This window comes from Rhinoraja longicauda, chromosome 13 (genome assembly GCF_053455715.1).
Source record: "Rhinoraja longicauda isolate Sanriku21f chromosome 13, sRhiLon1.1, whole genome shotgun sequence".
Classification (NCBI taxonomy): Eukaryota; Metazoa; Chordata; class Chondrichthyes; order Rajiformes; family Arhynchobatidae; genus Rhinoraja; species Rhinoraja longicauda.
Window position 1 is genome coordinate 9,125,032 of NC_135965.1, and position 16,358 is coordinate 9,141,389.

The window sequence follows — 16,358 nt, forward strand, 5'->3', positions numbered from 1 at the left end:
GAAAGACCTCTTGGGTATTTTCTAAGTCCATCAAGTGATTTGAGTGGTCAGCTGATTTCTGAAGCTTTCTGATTTTTGTTGAGACAACTTATCTTAAATTTTAAAAACTTGTTTTTCGGTCTGCCTCACAGTATTTTAGAAATGTGACCATGAGCTCATCGGAGTATGCAACGTTTGCAGGTAGTCCCTGGAAGTGATCCATGGGTGTGTCTGAACTTTTGCAGCCAACGTCGGTCAGAAGAATGAATAGAAAGCTAAGTCTTCATCGCAGCAATGAGTGTTTGGCATGTTTGGGAAAGACCAAAAAACAGAGTGAGGATTTCATTTCCATCATTAAGATTTTGAACACGTGAAGCAATGAATGATTGTGAACATTGTTTAAAATCTTGAAATTTACATTTTGTTTTTATTTTATTTTAAAAAGTGAGCAATTTTCATTAAATAATGCCTCCTTCTACAAATTTTAAACATTTGCCATTCTCACTTTTCCAATAATGTATGAATAGTTTTAATTGTGAGACAGTTTAACATGTATCAAAACATGTGTGTATTTCTTTTTCAATAAACATATTTTCTTGCCGTTATGTGGACAGCAACATTTCCCACGGATTAAGGAGTGCCCCTTTAAAAAAAATCAGCGAAACACAAAGTATGCAGTGTATCGGGATCAGAAAGACGCGCGGGTCGTTGAGCACATAGATGTTGAACTGAACGTCCTCGTTGTATGCACATTCTGGTCTTGAATGTGTATCTTTGGGCTTTGGCGTTAAATTAGGACGAAAGTTATTTAACTTTTCCAGGTTCATCACAAAAAAAAATCCAAAGACCTATTGCAATTTGACAATATGATTTGGGGAAAGTCCGAAACTTAACTCCCGACAAACGCCTCTTACAATCATTAACCGGAAAAAAAAACGAAGTGGGGCACTGTGAACTGTATAAAAGGGAGCTGAGAAAATCAAGGTGGAATCGTCCTCAACCCTTTCGCACCATGCGGCTTTCCACTACTGTGTGCATTTTACTCGGCATCTTCACTTTGGGTAAGTACAATAAAGTCTTTCAGTTCTCGCCAAAGTCAAAGTTGTAACGTGAGGCTAAAAGGCAGAAAAGTCTACCAACCAAGTCGATAATAGTCAGTCTGTTTGGACAGGGCAAATGCAGAGGAATCCAAGGAAAGAGTTTCAAAATAATTAGAGCGCGGCACCTTATGTTAAGTAACTAGCATAAACTAATTTAAAGTATTCTTGGATATTTGTCATTTATTTTTTGTTGAACGAATGTAAGATTTGTAGAACTGAATGCCCTTTTGGACTTTTATATATGACCAATATAACCTTAACTGGGTAGGACGTTGCTCCTCCAAGACTATCGTTGGAGTAAATTGGGATTCGAATTCAATTAACATTACAGTAAATTCATTTTGAATTCAGTGTGCCAAATCCAAACTCTGAATGTGCAGAAGGAGAGAAATATGGGAACTCTCCACGAACCTACCTACCGCAAAGTCTGACACATACTCAGTCACCAGAGGGGTGGCTGACACTGATTACACTTGTATCTAGACTGGCAAAGAGTGATGTATGAAGGTCAGTCAACTAACAAGTGCTACAATATGCTGTATGTGGCATATAAAGAGCTTCTACACATTCTACCTGTCGGCTAACAGATTACTTTTCAAAATCCTTTTGTTTGATGGAACCAGAACCTATGCACAAGCCTACTGCAACTTGTCCAAAGTCTTGGCTGTTGCTAAATACCCAGTGACTCGGCTGCGAAGCTATTTTAGACTGAAAGGAAAAAACAAGTACATCAAGTTTAGGCAGGCAGGATCATTCTAATCTCTTGATGAGTGTTGGAAGTGTAGAGGTACACCTAAAAGGGATCAGGCGTGCAAAAAGAGGGCGTGAGATGGATCTGGCAGGCAAGTCAAAGGAAAATCCCAAGAAATTCTACATGAAGATTAAAAGCGTGGCTAGGGAAAGAATATGTCCCTTAAAAACCAGCATGTGTGAAGTCACAGGAGATGGGTGTGATTTTTAAAGAACATTTCCTGTGAAGATCATGGAAGTTAACAAATTGAGGCAAATGAATTGTGATGACATAGACCAGAAACAAATTACCAAAGGGCAGGTAATGGCATCTTGAAGCGCATTAAGTTGGATAAATCTCCAGAGATGAGACGCAAAATGCTGGAGTAACTCAGCTGTTCAGGCATCATCTTTGGAGGAAATGGATAGGTGACGTTTTGGGTCGGGACTTCTACAGACTGATTGTGGGGTGGGGGGGTGGACTGGAAGCAAAAAAAAAGGCCAGGATGATTCATGGCCATCAACAGATGAGCTCAGACAGGGATGTTCCCTGATAGGCCAATTGTTGGCTCGGGACAGTGATCCCAAGGGAGAAACATCATTGCGAAATGTGCACTTTTAGTGGAGAAAGGTGGGGAAGGGGAGAAAAGACGACGGGAGGGAAGAATGTTGTGAAAAATTACAGCAGGATCTTGATCAGCTAGGTAATTGCGCCAAGGGATGGCAAATGGTATTCAGTTTAGCTAAGGGCAATGTGTTGCATTTTGGGAAGTCAAACCAGGATGGGACTTTCATTGTGAATGGTAGTGCCCTGAGAAGTGTTGTACAACTGAGAGACCTAAAAGAACAAGTACATAACTCCCTGAGAGTGGCGTCAACAAGTAGACAGGGTGGTGAAGGCGGTGCTTGGCACACTGTGCTTCATCAGTCAGTGCATTAAGCACAGGAGTTAGGACAGTATGTTGCAGTTATGCAAGACTTTGGTGAGGCTGCACCTGGAATATTATGTACAGTTTTGGTTACCTTGGTAATGAAAAGACGTCATCAGGCTGGAATGAGTGCAAAGACAATGTTTCAGGACTCGAGCCTGAGTTCTTATGAGAGGTTAGGTGGCCTAGGACTTTATTCCCTGAAGCAAAGAAGACTGAGGGGGGCTTAGATAAGGTGAATGCACACAGTCTTTTTCCCAGGAAATGGAAGAAAAAAAATTAAAGGGCATAGATTTAAGGTGAGAGTGAAAGATTTAAAAGGGACGATGGGTAACTCCTTCACACAGATGATGGTGTATATGGAGCGAGCTTCAGAGAAAGTGGTTGGGACAGGTATAATAAAACATTTAAAAAAAAGACAGGTACATGGATAGGAAAGATTTAGAGGGATAGAGTGGATGTGAAGAGGTTGTTTCCACTAGTGGAAGAGCCTTAGACTAGAGGTCGTTGTCAGAGGGTGGTGAATCTGGAATTCTTTGCCACAGAAGGCTGTGCAGGCCAAGTCAGTAGATATTTTTAAGGAAGAAATAGATAGATTCTTGATTAGTACAGGTGTCAAAGGTTATGGGGAAAAGGCAGGAGAATGGGGTTAGGAAGGAGAGATAGATCAGCCATGATTGAATGGCGGAGTAAACTTGATGGGCTGAATGGCCTAATTCTACACCTATTCCTTATGACCTTATGATATGGGCTGAACATAGATAAATAGGACTAGTGTGTATAGGCATCTCTGTCAGCATGGGCAAGTTGGGCCGGAGGGCCTGTTTCCATGGCATTTGGCTCTATGACTCTAGCAAAGAATAAGACATACAAAGGTGGTTTTGGCACTGACCTGATTGCACATCTTGTTTGTCAGCCTTTGAAATACAAAGCTACTATTGTTAAACCCAATCATTCACCTCTCAAAATAATGAATGGTGTCTCAATGGTACTTTCAAGCAGCTTTATCCAATAATCTGCTTACTCATGCACAGTTTTTGTTTTATCAAAATCACTTGGCTCTAGACAGCAGAAGTTGGTTCAAATATGGAGTGGAGAGCTAAATTCCAAAGGGGAAGAGAAAATGGTTACCTCTGGAATTAAGAGAGCATTTGACCAAATTTTCATCAATAAGCCAAAATGAAACTCAAGACGTTGTGTGATCAAAGGGAAAATACTCTGGTGGTCTGTCACACCATACAAAGTAAGTTGGTTTGGTTGTTGGAGGACTATTATCTCAGACGCAGATCATCACTGCAAGAATTCTCTAGGACAACTTTTGGTGTCCAATATGCTCAGTCATGTTCGGTTGTTTCATTAATGACCTTCCTTCCATCCATAGATCAGAAATGGGGATTGCACAATGTTCAGTTCCTATCACAATTGCACAGCAAATGAAGCTGTTCATGCCTGCATATAACCAGATATAGATAAAAAGATTACAAGATCAAATCTAGATAATGTGCAGGCAAGAACTGGTAAGTGTTTAGGTAACAGAAATACTAGGCAATGACCATCACCAACAAGAATCAATGGCATTAACATTGCCATGTCCCTCACCATCAATGTATCACCATTGACCAAAATCTCAAATCAACAAATCGTATGAATATTACAGAAGATAGACACAAAGTGCTGGAGCATCTCTCAGTGGGCCAGGCACCATCTTTGGAGAAAAGGAGCCAGTGACATTTCGGGTTGGAACCCTTCTTCATTCAGTATAAACCAGCATATCTTCTATGACTAGCAATATGAATATTCCCACATATTCTTATATCTTCGGGATAAACCAGCACCTGCAGATTCTTCCTACACATGTGAATATTATATCTGTAGGTGAAGGTCACGAGCAAGGTATTTTTCAGTGAGTGATTCGACTCCCAATGCACCAAAACTTCTCTACAGCCTACAAAATACAAGGAATACTTGTGACTTGCTATGAAGAATGTAACATGGAAGGTAGACACCTAACAGGGCAAAACGCCTTTCTTGATTGACACCCCATCCATGGGGTGGGAGCTGCTTTACGTCCTTGTTGTCCACCCTGGGTAGATCTACGGAACTGGCAAAATTTGCAGCAAAGCCTCAACTACGGTACTCTGAAGCACCAATTGCCACATTTGACTGTTGTAGTTGACATACGAAAGAAAGAAAGACCCCATCCATAACCGAAACATTAATTTCATCTACCTCCGTTGCATCGTGGCCACAGTGCACACCAACTACTAGATTCACTTCTGGAGAAGGGTCTCGACCCGAAACGTCACCCATTCCTTCTCTCCAGAGATGCTGCCTGTCTCGCTGAGTTTCTCTAGCTTTTTTTGTCCATCTTCAGTTTAAACCAGCATCTGCAATTCCTTCTTACACACTAGATACACTTCAGTGGCTCTGCAAGACTACTTCAATAACAATTCTCAAATCCGTCACTTTTACCAGCAAAAGGACAGGCACTGCAGATGCACTGTTACAAAGATTTCCCTCCAATGTGCACAATATCCTAACTTAGAAATATATTGCCATTCCCTTATTTTGACTGTGACAACGTCCCGGAGCTCCACACCCAACTGCACAGCAGAAGTTCCTTTACTGGAAGGACAGCATATGTCACTTTCTGTCATTTCCCATGATTTTAGTTTGGTTTAGTTTAGAGATACAGTGTGGAAACAGGTCCTTTGGCCCACCGAGTCCACACCAATTAACGATCACCTGTACACCAGTTCGATCCTCCACACTAGGGACACATTTACAGAAGCCAATTAACCTACAAACCTACACACCTTTAGAATGTGGGAAGAAACGGACATCCAGAGAAAACCCACGTGGTCACAAGGAGCACGTCCAACTCCGTACAGGCAGCACCATTGGACAGGTTTGTAAGGCAGCAACTCAAACGCTAAACCACTGTACCAGCCTCACTGTGCCACCCTTATGATATTAATGTTGACTTTGCCAATAGCTCCCATATCCCAGGAAGATATATTTTTAATAAAAATAAAAGCACTCCGAAACTCAAATTAGATGACATTTCAACATAATGCAAATAGGATAGTATGTGTAACAGATATCTGGCTGATTCACAATGCCAATTTCACACCCAGTTATCAATTTGAAATTGCATCTCAAGTTAACAGACTGATGTGAGGTTGGCTCTGAGAATACCACTTGTTACGATACTTATCGTTACAATACATTCAGAGTTTTTGTTCCTTATGTAAGGAGAAACACTTCTTATCTGCTGCATCTCCTATTGAATTTCCAAGATCGTGAGCTCTCATTGTGAAGGGATAGGGCTGTAAATACATGCCTATTATTACAACATGCTCATGGGACATGATAAGGGTGGGAAACAGGAGTCAAAACATTTGTGAGGTGAGTCATGTCATGTAGTGAGAGCTTGCACATGTTCCTGCTATGTTAATGCAACATTGTTCCTGCTATTCAAATGGAATTTCAATCAGAATAAACAAGTTAATGAAAAAATGATGACATTTCATACAAATATGTTTAATTGCACATGTGGTAATATCTAATATAATTTAACCAAATTCATATGGTTAAACATTAAGAGCAGGTTATATTTGTTACATTTGCCAGGTATAACTGTTATGAATCAATTAACCTTATAGATTTGTTTACTGTATAAATCCATTTACATAAAGAAGCCAGGATTTAGCTCGTTGTCTTGAAATCATCCTAATTTGTATTCCAGAAGACTCAGTGGAGTAAAGGAAGGTGGTTCGATCACCATAAAGTAACTCTCTTTCCAAACCACATTGCATTTAAATGATCTTGTCTAATAATTGAACAATGTTGGGATCAATGGTTAAGCATTGGATTTTTGACTTAAAACTAGTTTTGTTGTTCAAGGTTGTTGCAGAATTCTTTGAAGAGCAAAGATTTAACGAATGAGATGCTTGTAAACATTGTCTGATGCTGAAATAGATTGACAAATCCTCAGCATTTCGCTTGAAGTAATATATATACTCACCAAGCCGTACCCAATACTAGTACGCCAACAATTTAAAAGCTATCAAGTGGATAGAATTTAAAGCGCACAATTTACAGTGAGGGGGTCAAACATTTAGAGCATTTGAAATTCAGACATATTTTTAATTTTCTGCAGCCAATTTGATGCTTTCAGAGTCACAGGCCAAGATCAGTTATTAAGCTTTCCATATCCTTGTATATCATTAACTTGCTTGAAATCTGAACTTTGAATCATTTGATAATGCCATTTGTGGCTTCACAAACCTACGTCTTATTTAATCACTGCTTTATATCTGTAACTTGACAAGTAAAGGAAATCTTAGAGAACATGTCACTTACGATAACTGTTTTGGAGCTCTGCCATTTAATGAGCTGAACACAAAGCCTTTCCTCACATCCAGAAGATTAAAAAAATAAATTAAATATGTAGAATAATTTAATTGTTCCCTCCAAAACAGTGGATCTTTCTGCATTCAAGGTCTTGCATTGAAGCATTGTCATTGAAAGAATTACTTTCAGTAGGCACAGAAACCCATTTAGTGATGTTAGTGTGTATTGATCAATTATCTTTCATCTTTCCAGCAGCAAATGGGTTAACAAAGCTTCGATGGTGTGTTACTTCTGGTCCTGAGATGAAAAAGTGCAACCAAATGAAGGAAGCCTTTGAATCTGCAAAAATCCAACCCTTGATATACTGTGTCACTGGAAATTCAGCGATGGATTGTGCAACAAAGATAGTGGTATGATTATCCTTTCCCCATTCCTAAAGCTTCTATGCAAACAGAATGACCTTATATCTAGATGTATTTCTTTAAAGTAGTTTGCTTCTCTGAATTTCAGTTATATCTCTTAATTACTTTTCTTACTTGAAAAGTAAGTTCCTTCCATCGTTGACATGTGGAGAAAGAAACAAAGTTAATGTTTCATGCTGATGACCTTGCATCAGAATAAGGATAACGTTGGAGAAAAAAAAAAGTTCTCAATGTCAAAGAGAGAAAGGAGAGTTGAAGAGAACAAACAATAAAGTCAGTGATAGGGTGGACACAGAAAGAGATTGGATGACCTAACAGGCGGTGTGCTCTGAAAGATGATTGTAATGGCCAGTGAATAACAAAAGGTGTACCTGGCAGTGGTGTGCTTGGGTAGGCTGAATGAAATCTGAAATTACCGGAAGAGGTGAGAGAAAATTGCTGTATGCTGGAATTGTGAGATGCAAGACTAGAATGGGTGATTACTTAAATGTTGAGCTCATGCAGCAATATGCCTCGTCAGAAGATAAAATGCTGTTCTTTGAGTTTCTTTGGGAAAATGTTGAAGGGCAAAAACGTATAGATCAGAATGAGAGAGTGGTGGAGAATTAAAGTGACTGGTTCAAATCAGCCTTATGAAGGCTGGAAGAGGAGTGGGTTTGGGTGTTGAGGTGCTCTGGGTGGAGTCTAATCAAAGAGAGAGTAGCAGGATAATTTGGGGAGCTATGTACCCAGGATACATTGCATACATTCTTGTTTCTGCAAAGCCCACACAGTGCTGCAAACCTGCATAAGCTTCCAGACATAAATCCACAGTTCCCTTCAGCTGGTGGGTTAAAACTTGGAGTGATATTAAACCTGAGGTAAATAGCCTCGTTTAGTTGAGGAATCTGCCTCCAGGAGGAAGTTTGGTTATCAGAAAATAACCCGTTTGTTGTGCAAAATCTGCACTAAGACTAGTTGGCTCAATGGGCATTCATTTTGCAACACCTGGTGGAAATAAACAGGATGACTTACATTTTCCAGTCAACCACATTATTCACATCTCTAACCACAAACCAGAAAACTATGTAAAATTATTTCTGACTACAAACAGCATCAGACAGCTAATAACTCAGTTACCCAGGCAACCCTCAACTCAGCTGAACAACTGAACATCAGAATTGTATATAGGAGGTTACTAATTTCATCTAACAATTCAATTCATTCATTTACAGGATTACAGGGAAAGCCAGCATTTGATTTCCATCCCTAGGTGGTAATGAGCCATTTTGTTTGGCTGGTGTAGTCTGTGCAATAGTGGTACTACTACATTCCTGCTGGATATAGAGTTACATGACCATAAATTAGATAAATGGTGGAATAATAAGACATTTCGATGACGGGGTGATGGGTGACTTGGAAGAGAGCTTGGAGAAGGTAATAGTGTGTGCCTAATTGCCTTTTTGTTCTAGATGTTAGAGCACAGCCAGAGGGTGGTGAATATGTGGAATTGGTATTTTTATAGTGGAGATTTAGTGGTATTTTTAAAGTCTAATCAGATTCTGGATTAGTAAGGACGTCAAAGGTTATAGGGAGAAGGCAGGAGAATGGGGTTGAGAAAGAAAAATAGCTTGGCCATGATCGAATGATGGAGCAGACTCAATGGATCTAAAGGCCTAATTCTGCTCCTATGTCTTATGGTCAAATGCACTGTTGATGCTGAACAGGCAAAGGGGTATACAACAAAGTGAAATACTTGTCTCAAAATGCTTGAGAGGCCATGTTAAGTAGGCCATAGAGTCTACAGGTTATTTCAGCTGGAGCAGCCCTTTGCAACATCTGTTAAGCCTAATTCTGCACTGTTTCAATTTTAAAGGGGGCTTCCTTGAAGATGTCCCTGGCCAACATTCGAAATGCAAACTGTTTACTTACTGGCTTTCCGCAACAATGGCATCCATCTTAAGTTAATCTAATAACTTTGGCTTGGCGTGATTCTCTTCACCCATGCACCAATTACCCAGCCTCTACAGGTCCACAAATCACTGAACCAGCAAATGCCACACTGATTACCTGACCACATCACCCCCCCTACGACTAACTCTTCACTTAGCCCAACTCTCCCCTCATTGGCAGTCCCAGACTATCCCCACCACCACTGATGGAGGAGTTGGACCTTAGTTCATGTTGCCCAACCTTCTCCCTCCTCCTTGGATTGTCCCTCAGAATCTCCTGATTTTCTCAGCATGCTCTGGACTGGTATGGCAAACAAAGTAAAGGTTTTATCTCACAAAACACTGACTTAAAAGCAGTTCACTTCAATTACTTTAGTCGAGTGACCATTTTATGACTTTCTGAAGTCATTGTAAAACATCTAGGCTGTTATTGTTACACATTATATTAAGGCAATGTTATCTATGACTTACTTCAGAAAATTATTTTGTTGTGATCCTTGAGGAATAACTCTTCCTGTTTTTGACGGTCATGCAGACGTTTGCTATATCATTTGAAAGCTAGGAATATATTCTTTCCTGCACTTGTTTGAAATAATATACTCAGAGAAATGAAAATGTTTGGTAATGATCATGTTGGCTCCTTATTTTTTTGGCCTGGCTTAAAAATAGATTGAAAGAGTACAATCAAAATGCATTTGATATCCGTTGTCAATATGATATAACATAAGTTTTAACTTTCGTGTGATCTGCTGTGCAAAATAGCCATTCTGAATCTTTTCAATTGTATCATGCCGAATTAGTTAAATGCCTAATACTGCTTGATGAATTAAACAATGCTGGGTATGCTCAGCAGGTCAGGCAGCATCTATAGAGGGAGAATATGCGTGGAAGAGTGAATTAAACAATAATTGAAAAGCAAAAGATTACAGATACTGGAAATCTGAAATAAAAATTAAAATGCTGGAGGTGCTTAACAGCAACTATGGAGAGAAACTTCTCTCGTTAATTATATTACTATGGTAACTTTTTTGATGTATAATTAATTATGTTTAATCTGTGATGCAAAATATTACATTACTAAATTGGATGGTTGGATTTGCAATTGGAATGAGCATCACTTGTTGTGTACCTTAATATATAGGCAGCCTTAGCACTGCTCCTGGAATTCCTGATCCATAGATCCATAAGCAACATAACATTCTCCACGATAATTCTCAGTATCGGTGCCCTACAAGGCTACATTCTCAGCTCCTTGCTATGCTCCCTACTGTGCTAACTCTTTCTACAAGTTTGCAGATGGCAGCTCTATAATGGTGAGATGGAGAAAGGAGAGAGAGAGCTGAGTAGCATGTGTCAAAACAAAACCCTCTCTCTCAATGTCAGCAAAATAAAGGAGTAATCATCGACTTGAGGAAGTCGGTTGGAGTCAAGTCAAGTCAAGTCAAGTCAAATTTATTTGTCACATACACATACTCGATGTGCAGTGAAATGAAAGTGGCAATGCCTGCGGGTTGTGCACAAAAATAATTACAGTTACAGCATATAAATAAAGTTAATAAGTTACTAAACATAGCACAAAAAGTGTCGACAAAAATTTAGTCTCTGGGGTTATCAAAGTTGACAGTCCTGATGGCCTGTGGGAAGAAGCTCCGTCTCATCCTCTCCGTTTTCACAGCGTGACAGCGGAGGCGTTTGCCTGACCGTAGCATCTGGAACAGTCCGTTACTGGGGTGGCAGGGGTCCCTCATGATCTTGCTTGCTCTGGATCTGCACCTCCTGATGTATAGGTCCTGCAGGGGGACGAGTGTAGTTCCCATGGTGCGTTCTGCCGAACGCACTACTCTCTGCAGGGCCATCCTGTCCTGGGCAGAGCTGTTCCCAAACCAGACTGTAATGTTGCCGGACAGGATGCTCTCTACAGCCCCAGAGTAGAAGCAATGAAGGATCCTCAGCGACACTCTGAATTTCCTCAGTTGTCTAAGGTGGTAAAGGCGCTGCTTAGCCTTACCCACCAGTGCGGCAATGTGCGTTGCCCACGTCAGATCCTCTGCGATGCGGACTCCCAAGTATTTGAAACTGCTCACCCTATCCACAATAGACCCATTTATCTCCAGTGGCGTGTACGTCCTTGGATGTTTAGCCCTTCTGAAGTCCACAATCAGCTCCTTTGTTTTAGTGACATTCAAGAGGAGGCTATTGTCCTGACACCAGAGTGCCAGATCAGCCACCTCCTCCCGGTAGGCCTTCTCATCGTTGTTGGAGATCCGGCCCACCACCACAGTGTCATCAGCAAACTTGATGATGGAGTTTGAGCTGAACCTGGCCCTACAGTCATGTGTGTACAGGGAGTACAGTAGGGGGCTAAGGACGCAGCCCTGGGGGGATCCTATGTTCAGGATGAGGGAGCTAGATGTGTGTTCCCCCATCCTGACCACTTGGGGCCTGGCAGTGAGAAAGTCCAGGACCCAGGCACACAGAGGGGTGCTAAGCCCCAGTTCCAGCAGCTTCTCAACCAGTCTGCTGGGGACTATTGTGTTGAATGCTGAACTAAAGTCAATGAACAGCATCCTCACATAGCCCCCCTGGCTGTCCAGATGAGAGAGAGCGGTGTGTAGAACCTGGGAGACCGCATCATCCGTGGACCTGTTCGGACGGTATGCGAACTGTAGTGGGTCCATGTTGCGAGGAAGGAGGGCGCAGATGTGCTTCTTGACTAGCCTCTCCAAGCATTTCATGACAACCGAGGTGAGGGCCACCGGTCGGTAGTCATTTAAACACGCTGGAGAGGCATTCTTTGGCACCGGTACAATCTTTTGAAGCATGCAGGGACCACGGACTTTGTGGTGAGCACTGCCACAGTGTGTATTGAAGGTGGCGAAGTGGTGATGGACAAGAACTTCATGTTGCTAGGTGTAAATATCACCAACATTGCACACTGATGCTATGGTCAAGAAAGCACACCAATACCGTTACTTCCTCAGAGGGCTAAGGAAATTCAGCATGTCTCCGGTCACTCTTATCAATTTCTACAGGTGAATCACAGAAGCATCCTGCCTGGATTCACCATAGCTCTCATTGACTCCATCTATTCTTCATACTGCTTTGGGAAAGCAGCCAACTTAATCAAGGACCACTTATATCCCGATCACATTCTCTTCTCCTCTCTCACACCAGACTGATGATACAAGAGCTTGAAAGCACCTATCACCAGATTGAAGAACTGCTATAATCTTCTCCGCTATAATCAGACTTTTGAACGGAACTCTCACACTAGGGATCCAATCCACCTCTTCGTGTTCCTTGCTCTTTAAAAAAATCTGAACATTATCAGTAGCTGTAATACAATATTCTACACTCTGTTTATTTTTACTTTTGCACTACCTGATGTAATCATGTATGGCATGATTTGCCCGGAAAAAATGGAAAGCATTCTTTTTTAGTTTTTCTCAGCACGGGTGATAATAATAAACCAAGACGATTACCAATACCCTAGACAATTCTAAGTCTACTGATCCTTCTGAAACATACTTGAGTAAATATAATCCATCGGGCATTTGAAATGTGAATGTATCATGTTTTAAAGTGTTCCTCTGCCAATTGCCTTTATCTTGTAGTCATAATCTGTTACATATTATCCATTGGAATGAGAAATATTAATCAATAGATTTCAACCATAGCACAGCTGAATACTTAACAGTCAATAGAAGATTATGGTAATGTTGCACTGTCCAGAGATTTTAACAGAAATGTAGGGTGGAACTTAAGTGTGTGGGTTAATTTATTTCAGGTGAGATGTTAAACTGAAGTTCTGCCTGCCTTTTAGGTGGAATTAAAAATCTCACAGTACTGTGCCATTTCAGTAAAGAACAGAATGTGCCTTCCCAAAGTATGTGGCAACATTTAACCTTCAACCAATGGCTTGGAGAGATTATTTCAACATTCACACATTTGTTGTTTGTGTGATCTAGTGCACAAATGGTCACATTTTCCTATATTGTAGCGGTGAATACATTTCAAAAGTACATAACATTTTGTGATTTTATGTATGTGAATGCAGATTCTTATAATAATGAGACTCTACTGCTATTTCTTACTATTCAAAGTAAAATCTTTCAACTGGTAAATTTCTTCAATTGTTCAAACAGACCAAAGAAGCAGATGCTGTGTCTTTAGATGCCGAGGAGCTTTATCAGGCTACAAGGGCACATGACCTAAAGCCAGTGGTTGGAGAGCAGTATGATCCAGGTATTGCATTTATAAAGATACAAAGAAGCACAGTCAATACATACATCTCAGACTTAACTTTTACGAAGGTAAAGGAGAGACTTCATCGTTAAAAAATCACATCAGTTGTAAATTTGTGTCAGAGTAAATGTAGCATGGGAAGCTACAGAATTAGGTGTGGGAGAAGGCATCTGGGGGAGATAAGACTTGAGGAGGTGGAGAATATAAAAGGAACATAATGTAATGGGGTTTTTTACTGCATTAATAATCCAGAAATCTTTATTTATTTACTCTGTTGCATGTTGTCATGGGAAAGCTGATTCAGATTCCACGTTGTACAGAGAGCTTCATTGGGAAGACATGAGTTGGGATTGTGGTGGGGTATAAATAAACTCAAATTTAACTGCAGCGTATGTGGGATCAGCTGCACAACTACTGACACAAAGGGGTGTCAGATTCAATACAGATTACCAGAAGAAACATCATTGACAAGTCTATTTGGTCAAAACGCAGCCAGTTTATGCAGAACAACAACCTCCCTTGGAATGTGGCCAAATGTTACTAGTAATTCTGAAAAATTATGTTTCGAAGTCTGGCTTTTCAATTATAACACATGTAAGTTCCTTCCAGTGAGACAAAGTAGCCTTTAACTTTTTCACATTCCTTTTTCCTCTCAATTTTATTTACAAGCTTCGAGCAAGTGTCTTAACAACAATTTCTTGTCAATATAAAAACGGGAGCATGAGAAGCTGAAACAGAGTCATATGACCCTTAAACCTGAACCACCATTCAAAATGATAGTGCTCCATTTAACTGTCTATTCCCATATGTAGTAATTCTGCCAGTGTCAAAAAACTCTTGATTCAGCTTGAACATATTCAGTGACTGAGCATCACAGCCCTTTAAGGTAGGGAATTCCAAAGAGATATAATGTTACACTCCAATAACGCAACATAAAAGTTTGAAACTTAACTGGTGTATAGTATCAAGGCTCCATCTCTCCATCCCTCTGCCATCCTAGTTCTCTGACTAGTTTTACCTCTCCTCCTGCTTAAATTTTACTGATTATATGTCTCGTTGTCACCTTTCCCTCATCTAACAATGATCCACATTTGGGATGATTCTACATTTTCCTTGATCTCCATCCCCTCTGATCTCTCATTTCCATACCTTATCCATCCATCTGTCTCCCTCTTCCCTGACAGTCAGTCTGAAGAAGGGTCTCCACCCAAAACATCACCCATTCTTTCTCTCCAGAGATGTTGCCTATCCCGCTGAGTTACTCAAACATCTATAGTTTCAAGGTTTAAAAAAAAATTGAATTGAAAGCTACAGCATGGAAATAGGCCCGTCGGCCCACCAAGTCCATGCCAAACATCGATCATCTGTTCATACAAGTTCTGTGTTAGACCCACTTTCGCATCCACCCCTTACACACCAGGGGCAATTTTACAGAGGCCAATTAATCTACAAACCAGCATATCTTTGCTGGAGCACCTGATGGAAACCCATGTGGACACAGGGAGAACATGCAAACTCCACACAGAGAGCACCCAAGGTCAGGATCAGCACCCGAGGTCCTGGTCTCTGGTGTTATGGGCAGCAGCTCTACCAGTTGCACCACTGGAGCACCTGTGCTACCCGAGGTCAGGATCAGCCCTCGAGGCCCTGGTCTCTGATGTTATGGGCAGCAGCTCTACCAGTTGCACCACTAGATTACCTATGCTGGTGATGGGGATGGAGGAGTGAAATGTAAAGCCAGAGAAAGAGAAAAGCAATGAAGGTTGAATGCCTTTACTTTGCCCCCTCCTATCCCAGTGCCTCACATTTCTCCTGCTACCTCCCAGCATCCTCGTCACTCTGTTCATTACCCCTCCATCATACACTCATCTCCCATCCCCGCCCCATATTTCCATTATATCCCACCTCATTCCTTCTCTCCCCCCCCCCTCTTCTATCCTTATCTATCCCTCTGGCTTAATAATTCATTCATCCTCTTCTTTACTGATCTGATACCATTTTGTCCCCCTTTCTTCTCTCTAGCCTTTGTCACTTACTCCACTTATCTGCCAATCAACCCCCCTCTGCTTTCACCTGTATCCATTATCACTTAGAACATGAAGTGCTGGAGTAAGTCAATGGTTCAGATCCCATGTCATCCTGAGCTGACCCACTGAGTTACTTAAGCACATTGTATTCCATGCAAGATTCCAGTATCATCCAATTCCTGGTGTCTCCACCTATCACTAGGTCAAGCTTTGCCCTACCCCACCTCTCTTTTCCCACTTTCTTTCCCTTCCTCCATCACTCTGAAGAAATGTCCCGAACAGAGATATCCTCTGTTAATTTTCCCTCCACGGATGCTGCCTAACCCGCTGAGTTCTTCTAGCACTTTGCTTTTGCATGTCATTTGTGCTTTTGTTTTGTTTGCTCCAAAATTGGCCTTTCAACCACTGCTTCTGGGAGGTATGGCTTGTGCTACTGGAGTAGTTAAATCTGGGGAATAGGTGAGTGTAGATCAGCCAGTAGAGAGAGAGAGAGATATAGCAACAAAAACATCTGGATAATATATATAAAAGATTGGTGATTGCGGTGAGCTTTGGTCATCAGCGGGGAGTTATTGGTGTTGGCTTAAAATTTGAAGATATCATCATAACCTCAGGGAGCGATAGAACAGGAAAGTGCCCC

The 16,358-nt window shown here is 41.1% G+C and overlaps 1 protein-coding gene across 6 annotated transcripts in view; it reads left to right on the plus strand.

Moving 5' to 3' along the window:
* Positions 1 to 16,358, plus strand: part of meltf (melanotransferrin) — a 109,689-nt gene that overhangs the window by 48,907 nt on the left and 44,424 nt on the right. For 2 of the 6 annotated variants that reach the window (XM_078410289.1, XM_078410287.1), the window contains exons 3-4: positions 7,346 to 7,503; positions 13,592 to 13,691. In XM_078410289.1, coding sequence (XP_078266415.1) covers positions 7,396 to 7,503; positions 13,592 to 13,691 — 208 coding nt within the window. In that variant the 5' untranslated portion in view covers positions 7,346 to 7,395. Of the gene's footprint in view, positions 1 to 670; positions 1,041 to 7,345; positions 7,504 to 13,591; positions 13,692 to 16,358 lie in introns of those variants that run through there. The other 4 variants (XM_078410290.1, XM_078410288.1, XM_078410285.1 and 1 more) reach the window with 3 other exon arrangements.